The 12,059-nt window shown below is 41.7% G+C and overlaps 1 protein-coding gene across 9 annotated transcripts in view; it reads left to right on the top strand.

Annotated features, from left to right (window-relative positions):
* POLR3G (RNA polymerase III subunit G) overlaps window positions 1-12,059 on the top strand; it is a 45,581-nt gene that overhangs the window by 267 nt on the left and 33,255 nt on the right. For 3 of the 9 annotated variants that reach the window (XM_050795506.1, XM_050795503.1, XM_050795497.1), the window contains exons 1-2: window positions 279-518; window positions 11,395-11,554. In XM_050795506.1, the coding sequence (XP_050651463.1) occupies window positions 11,438-11,554 (117 nt within the window). In that variant the 5' untranslated portion in view covers window positions 279-518; window positions 11,395-11,437. Of the gene's footprint in view, window positions 1-8; window positions 129-278; window positions 519-11,394; window positions 11,555-12,059 lie in introns of those variants that run through there. The other 6 variants (XM_050795504.1, XM_050795498.1, XM_050795499.1 and 3 more) reach the window with 5 other exon arrangements.

Genomic DNA, 12,059 nt, shown 5'->3' with positions numbered 1-12,059 from the left:
TCCCGCCAGGTCGGCAGCAAGCAGAGACTGCGCCACCAGCACGGGGGCGCAGGAGCTACCGCAGCCTCGGCAGGCGCACCACGAGGGAGCTGTAACGCAGGGACCACTGCAGCAGAATGGAGACTCAGGTGGCGACCCTTTCGCCACCCCGGGCGTGTGACAGCAGAGGCCCGGAGCAAGGGTGGGAAGCGCTAGGACCGCCCACCCACTGGCTCCCCACGGCGCGCACTCCTAGCTGGCGCGGAAAGTGTGGGGCCTAGCAGGTTGTACGGAGACTACGGAGCCTGCCAAGGGCAAAAAAGCTCTTTGCCGAGGGGGTGGGGCCTGCCTAGGGAGTGGGCGGGGCTAGTTGGTAGGGCTCACGCCGCGGTCCTGGGGCCGCGTGGAGGGCGGTGCGAGTTTCTCCTGAGGTGGAACGAACGGCACTCGAGCGCCGGTGTTCTCTGCTAGCACCCCTTACTTGCCGGCTGGCGCTTCGGCTGCAGAGTTTTGCCCAAGCTTCGAGACTTAGGGAACAGGTAACCGAGGAAGCAATCGAAGACTTGGGAGGGGTGGTGAGGGTAGAGGGGAGTTAAAGGGGCATGTGGAGAAGTTGTGGGGGAAGTCGGGGGTAGAGATTCATTAAAGCGCCTCTGGGTTGAGGGGTGTTTGGAGATAGCTTGGTACCTCCCCTCCTTGTCCTGCTCCCTTCAGAATTTTTTTAAGTCGAATTTCCAGATCTTACCCAGTCTCCACTCCTGGGACTGTTTGCAGTGAGTTAGAAGGGTATTTATGCTCTTACTGATAGTAGGTTATTTTCCAAATCCAGTGACTTTATGATTTGTTGAGGCACTAGTCATTGCCGCAGATTGCAGCTAAGGACCGACTGTTCAGTATCTGTTTTCGTAACTGTTGGCATTTTGTATCGTAGGGAAGGAAGTTGTTAATATGGTTTGTCTTTTCTTCTAAAAAATAAAATTCTGTATCCACCCTCTTTTTTTTTTTTTTTTTTTTTTTGATTTGGTCTGTCCTTGGAAGAGAGAAACGCGAGTTGGTAGAAAGGCTCAAATAGAGAAAAGGAGCACCTGGTAAGGACGGGAAAAGTGAATAATGACTGGGTGTGGCCCCGCCAGCCTCTTAAATCATCCGCTCTGTTAACATCAGGTCACTGTCTCCACTCCCCACTTCCCAGCTATTGAAGCATCTATTTAGGTTTTTTTTTTGTTTTTTGTTTTTTTGAGACAGAGTCTCTATTGCCCAGGCTGGAGTGCAGTGGCGCAATCTCGTCTCACTGCAACCTCCGCCTCCTGGGTTCAAGCGATTCTCCTGCCTCAGCCTCCCAAAGAGCTGAGATTACAGGCGCCCGCCACTGCACCCGGCTAATTTTGTATTTTTAGTAGAAATGGGGTTTCACTATGTTGACCAGGCTGGTCTTGAACTCCTGACCTCAAGTGATCCACCTGCCTCGGCCTCCCAAAGTGCTGGGATTACAGGCGTGAGCCACTGTACCCGGCCAGAAACATCTATTTAGGCTTCAGAAATTCCCTTGAGAACTTGACTAACCTCCCAACTTAGCCAGGAAAAATGATAAGGAGACTCATGAGACAGCATTACAAAAGAATTATGAAAACCGTTACTGTGACAACTACTAATAAGCCTTCATGGAAGGAGAGGTATACGCTCTTTTGCTACCCTCCTGAAGTCTTTGGTGGGCATGCAGCTTTTCTAAATACTTTGCTAATCTTGGTAGAGATTATTCGGTTACTCAGTTGGGGGCTATCCTTATGCACAAGTCGCTGAGCTAGATAATTCATGAGAGAATTGTGTAAAAAGGTCATAATCTGGATTCTCAGGAGTTTGAAGGAAGATAATGTCTGTACACAATTACTTGGAAGATAAAGCATTACAGGGTATGTACCACAGAGACAGTAAAAACTAGATTCAATAAGAATACAGATGGAAGGGATTCTTGAGGAGTGGCTTTTGAGCTGGCCTTAAAAGACTACTTTTAGGGCATTCTCAGCAGAGTAATATAGGGCCCTCAGTAGTCTGGGTACTTTTTCTCTAGGCAGAAGTGAGCCATTAGTGGTGAAATGGAGTGATATCTCTACCAGGCCATGAGCTCAGCAATAATTTGCACAATAATCATTGGCCTTTTGCCGGGCTTTGGTTAGTAATGGGGACATAAAAAGGAGAATAAGTTTCCAAGGAGACTTTCACACTTCCAGGTCCCTCTGCCTGCATCCCACATCTCACTGGATATCCTTTTTTAATTCTCTGCATGGCTCTTTGCTTTACTTTTGTCAGGCTTATGCTCAGATATCACTGAATAAGAGAGGACTTCTTCAGCCACCTTTTCCACAATAGCATCCATGTTTCCTGTCTTTATTTTTCTTCTTGTCACTTCCTGACATTTCCTATAAAATATATTTTGTCAGTTTCTTACCTCAGACTCTGAGCTTCATGAGAGGAGAGATTTTGTTTTGCTCACTACTGTATTCCCAATTCATAGAAGACAGCCTGATGATGAGGGTGCTTAATAAATACTTGATTGGATTGAAGAGCCTCCCTGGGAGACAGATAAGAGCTGACAGTTACAACATGATTGTAAATGGGCTTAAAAGCAGAGTAGTACTTGGGAAACAGAGAAGGGAGAGGCCTATCTCCATGTAGGGTGGAAGAAATTGTCATGGAGAAAGTGTTATTTGCATGGCATCTGAAAAGAACCTGGGGCTTAGGTGGATGTGGCAGGAAGGGCACTCCAGGCATGCACTGGTTGATTTGGCCACAGCGTGGGGTGCATGTAGTGAGAGGCAGAAAGACTCCAAAGCTCTTTTAAGGAGAGTCACATGTCAAGATTTGTATTCCAGAAAGATACCCTAGACTGCAGAGTGGATTGAAAGGGAGAGTCTGGCCACAGGAAGTTTATTTGTTCTGTTTTAGAGGTCCAGGTGAAAGATGAGAGGGTCTGAACTGAAGCAGAGGTGGAAGAAACGGAACATGGGAGAGAGAACAGAGCTGGTAAACCTCTACTTTTAGATGGGGGATTGGAAGTAGACAGGTCAGGATACCTATCCTGATTGTAGCAATTTAGGGGTCATTCATCAGGAATAATACTGTGACTTAACTTTCACTGCCTCCTCTAGCTTCTGTGTCTGCTTCTATCTGTTTGTGCATTTATTGATGGAGCTGATGTTGTTACTGGTGGAGGGTGTCCAGGTTCTTGGCATCTTGAACAAAGAATTGGACAAAATGCACAAAGCAAAGAAAGAATGAAGCAACGAAAGCAGATATTTGTTGAAAATGAAAGTACACTCCAGTGAAGGAGTGGGTGGAGCATATGGGCTCAAGGGTCCCCTTACAGAATTTGTGGGGGTTTAAATACCCTCTAGGGTTTCCATTTAGTTACTTGGTGTACACCATGTAAACGAAGAGGATGAAGTAAAGTTACAAAGTCATTTACTTGGCATATGCCCTATGAAGAGGGTATTTCCTGTCATAGATGAAGTGTGAATCAGCCTTTTTGTTCCCTGCCTCCAGACCCTGTTTTCCTGCCTCAGTGTATACAAGGAACTGTGTAAAACGTGGAGGACAAGACATTTCGGTTACATCATAACTCATAAAATGTTAGAACTAGGAGGAATTTCAGAGATTAGCTCAGCATCTGCTAGGGGTTGTTTTTGTAGTTGATTAAAATTGACTTTTTTATTTCATCTCTTGGATGCTTAAACTATACCCATTTTTAAGCCTCTCAGAACAATTCTGAATAGGAATTTTCAGGAGACATCCTGAAATGGAAGGGGCAATGCTACTGATTTTACATTTTTAATTGAGTCTGTTTTGCAGTTATTAATTCACTTCATTGAATAAAGACCTCCCTGGGATTAAAAAAGTCTTCTAACCAGCCTAGACTATGCTTCCTGAAGTGTAATGCAAATGAAAGAATAGTGGAAAGGTTTTCTGAGGCCTTAAAGCTGTCCTGCTTTTGTTAGGAATTAGCTTTGCATCCTTAGGTAATCAAATAACCGCTTAGGGTGTCACTTTCCTTTTCTGTAAAATGGGAGGTTTAATCTGCAGTGGTTCTTTTTTTTTTTGAGACAGAGTCTTGCTCTGTCGCCCAGGCTGGAGTGCAGTGGTGTGATCTGGGCTCACTGCAAGCTCCACCTCCCGGGTTCACGCCGTTCTCCTGCCTCAGCCTCCCAAGTAGCTGGGACTACAGCCGCCCGCCACCACGCCCGGCTAATTTTTTGTATTTTTAGTAGAGACGGGGTTTCACCGTGTTAGCCAGGATGGTCTTGATCTCCTGACCTCGTGATCCGCCCTCCTCGGCCTCCCAAAGTGCTGGGATTACAGGCGTGAGCCACCGTGCCCGGATTTATTTATTTTTTTTTTGAGAGGGAGTCTCACTCTGTCACCCAGGCTGGAGTTCAGCGGCGCAATCTCAGCTCACTGCCATCTCCACCTCCCGGATTCAAGTGATTCTCCTGCCTCAGCCTTCTGAGTAGCTGGGACTACAGGCGTGTACTACCATGCCCAGCTAAGCCTGTAATCCCAGCATTTTGGGAGGCCGAGGCGGGCAGATCAGGAGATCAAGAGATCGAGGTCATCCTGGCCAACATGATGAAACCCCGTCTCTACTAAAAATGCAGTGGTTCTTAATTTGGGTTGCACACTGTAATCTCCTGGAATGCTTTAAAAAGTCCTGATGCTTAAATAGTACCTCTAGAGCTTCTGATTTTATTGTTCTGGGGTGAATCCTGGGTTTTCTTTTCTTTAAAACCTCCCAGTGATTCCAGTGTCCAGGTAGGTCCCACTCAAAGAAAGGGGGAAAAAAGCCTTAATAATGGGCTAACTGAATTGTACTTCTGTGGGTAGATTTGCTCCTCAAATCACAGTGCACAAATAGGGTAAGCTTGACATTAATTGTGGAGCTGTTGCTATATAGGAAGCACTGTGCTAGACAGTAGGGAGGATAAAATCTCCACTTAATAGACAGTAGGGAGGATAAAATCTCTACTTAACACAGTCAGAACCAACAAACAGCCAGGTGCAGTGGTTTATGCCTGTAATCCCAGCACTTTGGGAGGCTGAGGAAGGCACATCACCTAAGGCCAGGAGTTCAAGAGTAGCTTTGTCAACATGGTGAAACCGTATCTCTACTAAAAATACAAAAATTAGCCGGGTTTGGTGGTGGGCACCAGTAATCCCAGCTACACTGGAGGCTGAGGCAGAAGAATTGCTTGAACCTAGGAGGCGGAGGTTGCAGTGAGCCGAGATCGCGCCAATGCACTGCAGCCTGGGCGACAGAGACTACATTTCGAGGGGCGGGCGGGGGGAGGGAAACAAACAAACAACAAACTAAAAACGTAGGTGAAACTCCTCTCCTTTGGAGAAGGTCCATTTCCCAAAAGTGGTATTCTCTTTATTTCTTTAAAAACTGATGAGTGTGGTAACATGTATCACCTGATTTTTTTTTTTTTTTTTTTTTTTTTTTTTTAATCTATGTGTTTTAACAGGAGGATCTTTCCAAGAGCAATGTGGGATGAAGTGACTGTTGTGGTTGCTGGGGACTTAAACTGGCTTTTATGGTAAAAGGGGATGTAGCAAGTCAGGGAGGCAGAGGGAAAGACTGGTATTCAAGAAATGACTATAGACTAGTGAGTCAGGAAAATAGGGTGCAACCATCTTAAAAGGGCTCTGAGTAAATAGGGAGTTTGGATTTAATTCAATTAGCGAAGAGGGAAGATGAAGAGAGTAGCAGAATTAAAACTGTGCTTTAGAATGAGTAATGTGGATCCATAAATTAAACAGGAAGAACAAGGGATACCACAAAGTTTGCAGTTAATCAGAAGTGAGGTGAAAAAGGACTGAGCTGGATTATGGTACAGAAATTGCAAAGAAAGTGACATTTAGAAGGAAGGCATTGATCAGTGCTCTCTGGCTCCTAGCACAGTGCCTAGAATGCTCAATATTGGTTGAATGAGTGACTCAGTGAAATTGGGCCATATGAAGTAGAGAAAGATTTGGAACATGAGGAAATATAGAAAGCACTAGAACTCAAGAGTTTTTTTTTTTATTCAAGAGTTTGATGTATTGAAAAAGGAATGAGGCAGTGTGAGTTAACTCAACCACAGTCTCACTTGTAGGTCGTTTCTTTCATGATGTATTTACCAGGATCCAGGGACTCTCTCTGAGCTCTGCAGGAGAAGAAAATGAATTTATCAGCTCCTCTGTGTACAGGGGAATGAATTCATGAAAACTAAACTTAAAGAGATAGGTTTGTAGACTGGAATGCCATATAATTATTAAATGTGTCAACAAACTAGGAAACTTTTCTGTCAAGGGTGGTACATTCGCTAATGATAGCAATTCATACACCCAAAGATTGCTTGATTAAAAATGGAAATTTAGAATCAGTAAAGTTTGTTATTTTTCAAGAGCTATTCCATGAAGCCATGCTAGCTGGTATCCTCTTTTTTTAGAGTGAGTTTTCCAAACTTTTCCAGGGCCCACCTCCAAAGATTCTAGTATAGTAGGTTTGAGGGCTTGAAGAAAGCCTAGGACTGTGTGTTTAGCAGATCCTCCGGTTAATTCTCATGATCAGGAAAGTCTGGTAAACTTTACCTGGAATTGTTTTTAATCTTTCAGTAGTGGCAGATCCTGGACTGGAGTGCAGCCCAGTGGTTTTGAGTAGGGCTAGTGGGCTCTTGTAATTGTTTCTTAGAGTGAAAGGTGTGACCCCTTCTGCTCAGCAGTTTGGATACTTGGGAGATAACGCTTTCTCTAGGCTCAGCATATGTCTTGGTGACTCAGCAGTTGAAACAAGTCCATTTGGATATTTTCCTGCTTTTTTAATGTAGAGAGCTGGAATAAGCTTGGCTCTTAAAATAAATACAGTTACTGTATGAACTTTATTTTAAGGTAACTAAATAATAGATAAGAGAAATTGATTCCTGGTGGAATTCCAATTAATAAAACAGAAAGAATGATAAAATTTGTATACCACCATTTTGCAATTCATAATGGAAAAATGGATGTAGGTGGTGATCATCAGTGACTGCTAAAATCATTAGGTGAAAACTGATGGACACTTTATACTTAATGAAATAGACCAACACCTGAACCCATGACCAGCCTGATCAATACCAAGAGGGAGACTTTATGTTCATCGTGATATAATGCAGAAGGAAAGAGAGAGCATCCTTTTAAGTATTCTTGAAAAAAAAGAAAATCAAACCCTAATCTAAGCCTCTAGTTTACCTGTTTATTGGAAATACACCCAGTGAATAGAGGAATATGTTAAACCATATCTCAGGTATAAATCAGTCAAATCCAGAATACGGGAAATTGTATAGCTTTGCTACTTTCAAAGTATGGTTTACAAATCAGTTGATGTCTCCTGAGACCTTGATAAAAATGCAAATTCTCAGATTCTGTCTGCGGCTAACTGATTCAAAATCTGCATTTTAACAAGATTCCTAGGTAATTCTCTTGTACCTAAAGTTTAAGAAGCATTGTACAGGGCACTGACCTAGTTTTTTAGACAAATAGACAGAAAAAAGAAAAAAAAGGAAAACGATTACAGTTTAAAAGAAAGTAAAATGTCATGTATTTTTTATATCTTGATTTGAACAAATTAACTGTAAAAACATTTATGTGATAAGTAAAAAATGTGAATGTTCTATATAAGATGATGGTATAGAGTTATTGTTAAAATTATAGATGCAATGTTACTGTGATTTTTTTTTAAAAGCCCTTAACTCTCAGAGAAGATACATACTGAAGAGTTTAAAACAATCTGAAGCATGGGAGTAGAAAAGTATAAAGTACAATAGTCATATACTGATAATTTTGAAGCTGAGTAGTGGGTATATGGGGATTTAGTATACTGACTTTTGTGTATGTAAGTATAGTAAATGTAAGTATTAAAAAAAGGCATGGAGTTGTAGTTTAAAATGGCAGCATTAAAGATGATAAATCAACTTTTAGTGTTCAAGCAGCTATGAAGGAAAACTCAAATATGGAGGCCTGCAAGGATAAATTTACAAAATGAATAATGTAAAACTATGAAACCCAAAGGGAGGGATTGAAACCAACTTTGCAAAAATCATAACTGAGAAAATTATGACAGTGAAAGATATCAGACCTAACTGATCCCATCTTGCTTCTAACCTCTAAACTGTCCTTGTTCATTCTTGGGCGTGAAACCACCTTTGCAAAATTATGACTGAGACAGCGAAAGAGATCTAAACTAACTGTGACTCCATCTTGCTTCTAACCTTTAAGCTGTCCTTGTTCATTCCTGGGCATAGACTGAACTAACTTTGGGAGGAACTTAGTTTATGGTTTAAAACAAAGATGGTAACAGACTTTCCCAAAACAAACCTCCTCCTTGCTTGGGGACTAGACTGCCATTGTAGGACTAAGAAATTATTCACAAGATTAGAAATTATAGTTTAGGAGTCATGCAGCTGGAGGCTACAAGATTCTGACCCTCCCTAAACCGAAGATCAGTGCTTGAAATATTTTGCAGACCCTGCCCTCCCTAAAGCGAAGATCAGTGCTTGAAATATTTTGCAGACCCTGCCGTTGATGGATCAGGGGGCACTACCCAGAGTGATTAACTGACTCTTCTGATCTTGTGGCCTCCACCCAGGAACGGACTCCGCAGAAGAGAACAGCTTTGACTTCCTATGATTTCATCCCGGAGCCAACCAATCTGCACTTCCAATTCACTGGCCCCCTACCCACCAAATTAACCTTAAAATCTCTGATCTCCAGCCAGGCGCAGTGGCTCACTCCTGTAGTCCCAACACTTTGGGAAGCCAAAGCAGGTGGATCACCTGAAGTCAAGAGTTCAAGACCAGCCTGACCAACATGGAGAAACCCCGTCTCTACTAAAAATATAAAATTAGATAGGCATGGTGGTGCATGCCTGTAATCTCAACTACTCGGGAGGCTGAGGCAGGAGAATTGCTTGAACCTGGGAGGTGGAGGTTGCAGTGAGCTGAGACCGCACCATTGCACTCCACCCTGGGCAACAAGAGTGACACTCCATCTCAAAAAAATCTCCAAGTTTTCGGGGAGACTGATTTAAGGAGTAATAAAACTCCGGTCTCCTGCACAGCCAGCTCTGTGTGAATTACTCTTTCTATATTGCAATTCCCCTGTCTTGATAAATCAGCTCTGTCCAGACAACAGGCATGGTGAACCCCTTGGGCAGTTACAAAATCATATCTGAAAATGTTCTCAGTATCATAGCCATTATGTCAAATCAAATGCCATATATTCTACTTGGGTAATTCACAGAAAACAGGAAACAATGTTTCATTACAAAAAGATGTTGAATATATGATTTGCTTCTGGGGCCTTAAATGTAGAAGGACATTAAAATTGGCCATCATTGGCAGTGTGTCATTGGCTGGGCGCCGTGGCTCATGCCTATAATCCTAGCACTTTGGAAGGCTGAGGCAGGCGGATCACTTGAGGTCAGGAGTTTGAGACCAACCTGGCCAACATGGTGAAACCCCGTCTCTCCTAAAAAAATTCAAAAATAAGTCCTATAATCCCAGCTACTTAGGAGGCTGAGACAGGAGAATCACTTAAGCAAGGGAGGGAGGTTACAGTGAGCCACAATTGTGCCACCTGGGTGACGGAGCAAGACTTCATCTGAAAAAAATAAATAAATAAATAAATAATTTTAAAAATTAAATTGGCTGTCTAAAAGTGCAGTACCTTGTTACTGCTATTCCTTGTAAATGAATTAAAACTTGGACTGCCACATCCTGAGTGTTACGTAGATTTACAGCAGTTACAGTTATCTCACCTTTAAGGCAAATATTTTTAAGTTGCTAAGGCTAGTTTGTATAATTTTAAACCTCAAAGATGAGACCTATGAAGTCCTTGATTCTACATGTGTATTTTAACTCAACTACTCCTTAGTTGCTAAGACTTCCACCAGAACGGTTCTCTCAATACTCTTAACATTTGCTGTTAGAATCACCTGGGAAGCTTCTAAAACTGACTCTTGCCCAATCCTCACCCCAAGAGATCTGGATTGATTGGTTCAGTTCAGTGATTCTCAGAACTTAGCATACATAAGAATTATCTGGAAGGCTTCTTAAAACACCAGTACTGGGCTCACCCACAGTTTCTTTTTTCTTTAGGTCTGTGGTGGAACTCACAGTTTGCATTTCTACCAAGTTCTGAGTGATGCTGCTGCAGACAGCACTCTTTGAGAACCATTGCTCTAGGTTTTTAAGCTACCCAAGTGATTCTAATGGCAGCCAGGGTTGAGAACTGAGAGGCGCTTGCTTTGTAGTTTGGCCCTGTGATAAAGTGAGCTGGGAGTTTTCAGCCTTTTGGTCCAAAGAACTGCATATATTCAAATTGTAGACAGTAAAATTGATATAAAGAAGTAGCACCTTGTTGGTTTTAGGTGGTGTTCCTTCACCATTAATGTGGCAGACTAAGAGGGGTGACATTAATGACGAGGCAAGAAACCCTGGTGAAGAGTAGAGCAGCTGTGTGAAGTACTGTGACTTGCATAATTTTGTAAGGAAGGCAAGTGAGAGTGAGTGGATTCAGAAATGAGACTGAGCTGATGGAGCCAAAACCAAAGCCACTCCTCTGACTTCCTCCAGGTGGACTGGAGGACATATAGTTTCTGTCTTGGGTTCACAGGCTTAAATGAGGCTCAGTATTACCAGCGGGAAAAGAGATGTAAAGAGTGTGCATTATAATCATCACTACAGTTGAATGCAGACTTCTGTTGGAAGAACTCTAGCGTAGGGAACCCTGTTTTTACATTGCCAGCTCAGTTCTCATAGTATAATCAGAGGATTCAAAAGTTCATTACAACTTGCATGTATGATGTCACTCCTGTCCCCAAAATTGAAGAGTACAGGTTTATTGTAACTTTAATGATTTCAGCTGTTTTCCTCTGAATTTTTTTTTCTTGGACAGGCTTCTTTCGAGTCTCATCAAACGACCATTCCCATTTCTAAAAGGGAGACATTAGACTAGATCTCAGGGATTCTTCCTAACACTCACATGCTAAGATAAATCATTTAAAGTCTTAAAGTATATATGACTAATGATGATGTGAAAAAGAAAGATTTTTTTTTTTTTATGTTTTTATGTTGATATGAAAAAGAAAGATTTCTTCTCCTCATCAGTCTGGATGTGGGACAGTAGTAGTGGGTGAGGGAGTTGAAGCCATCATTATCTTACCTGCCAAAGATGTGTGTGTGTGAGAAATTCAACAGTTACTTGTCAAATGTTTATTTCTCCATGTTTTGCTTTCCAAAAGTATTTTAAATCAACTATGCTACTTAAGGGATGCAGTTTTATATTTTGCTTTAAAGTGTTGATTTCTTTTTTATGTGTGATCCAGTAAATCTTAATCATTAATAGTGCCTTTCAGAATTTGGCTACTCATCTGGTATAACTATTTCTGATGGCTGGGAATAAAGGAAGAGGACGTGCTGCTTATACCTTTAATATTGAGGCTGTTGGATTTAGCAAAGGCGAAAAGTTACCTGATGTAGTGTTGAAACCACCCCCACTATTTCCTGTAAGTATATGAACTGTTGAATTCTCATAGTGTGTTTTTTCATTTTTCAGAGAATATTAAATTCTATATAGGACTTGATATATGATTATAGTATCCTCAAGTATAAGAAAGTAAAGGAGAGTGTGTTTCACTTACCTTTAAATATTTTCATGATCTGCTTTCTTAAAATATAGAAAACAAAACTGTATACATCTTTCTATTAATATATTTAGTACTATGTGAACCACTAAAGAATTAGTTTTCAATTCTTACAACTCCTGTTGGTGTTACTGATAAATTCCAATATGAAAATAATAGTTTTAAAAGTCATTAGGTTTTATAATGGTTCTAAGTTCCCACCCTACCGCACCTTCACTTAATGATTTTCTTCTCGTCTTGTATCTATAGAACTTAAGTTTGCTCCTTAGTATGCCACTTGACTTTGTCCCCCACTGAACTTTTTTTGCTTATTTTAGTGTTGTTTTAAAATTTAGTGAGTATGCTGCAAGCTAAATTTGCATAATAT

This window comes from Macaca thibetana, chromosome 6, assembly GCF_024542745.1.
Source record: "Macaca thibetana thibetana isolate TM-01 chromosome 6, ASM2454274v1, whole genome shotgun sequence".
NCBI classification, from domain to species: Eukaryota; Metazoa; Chordata; class Mammalia; order Primates; family Cercopithecidae; genus Macaca; species Macaca thibetana.
The sequence above is the reverse complement of the archived record's forward strand: the minus strand, read 5'-3'. Positions and strand labels throughout refer to the sequence as shown.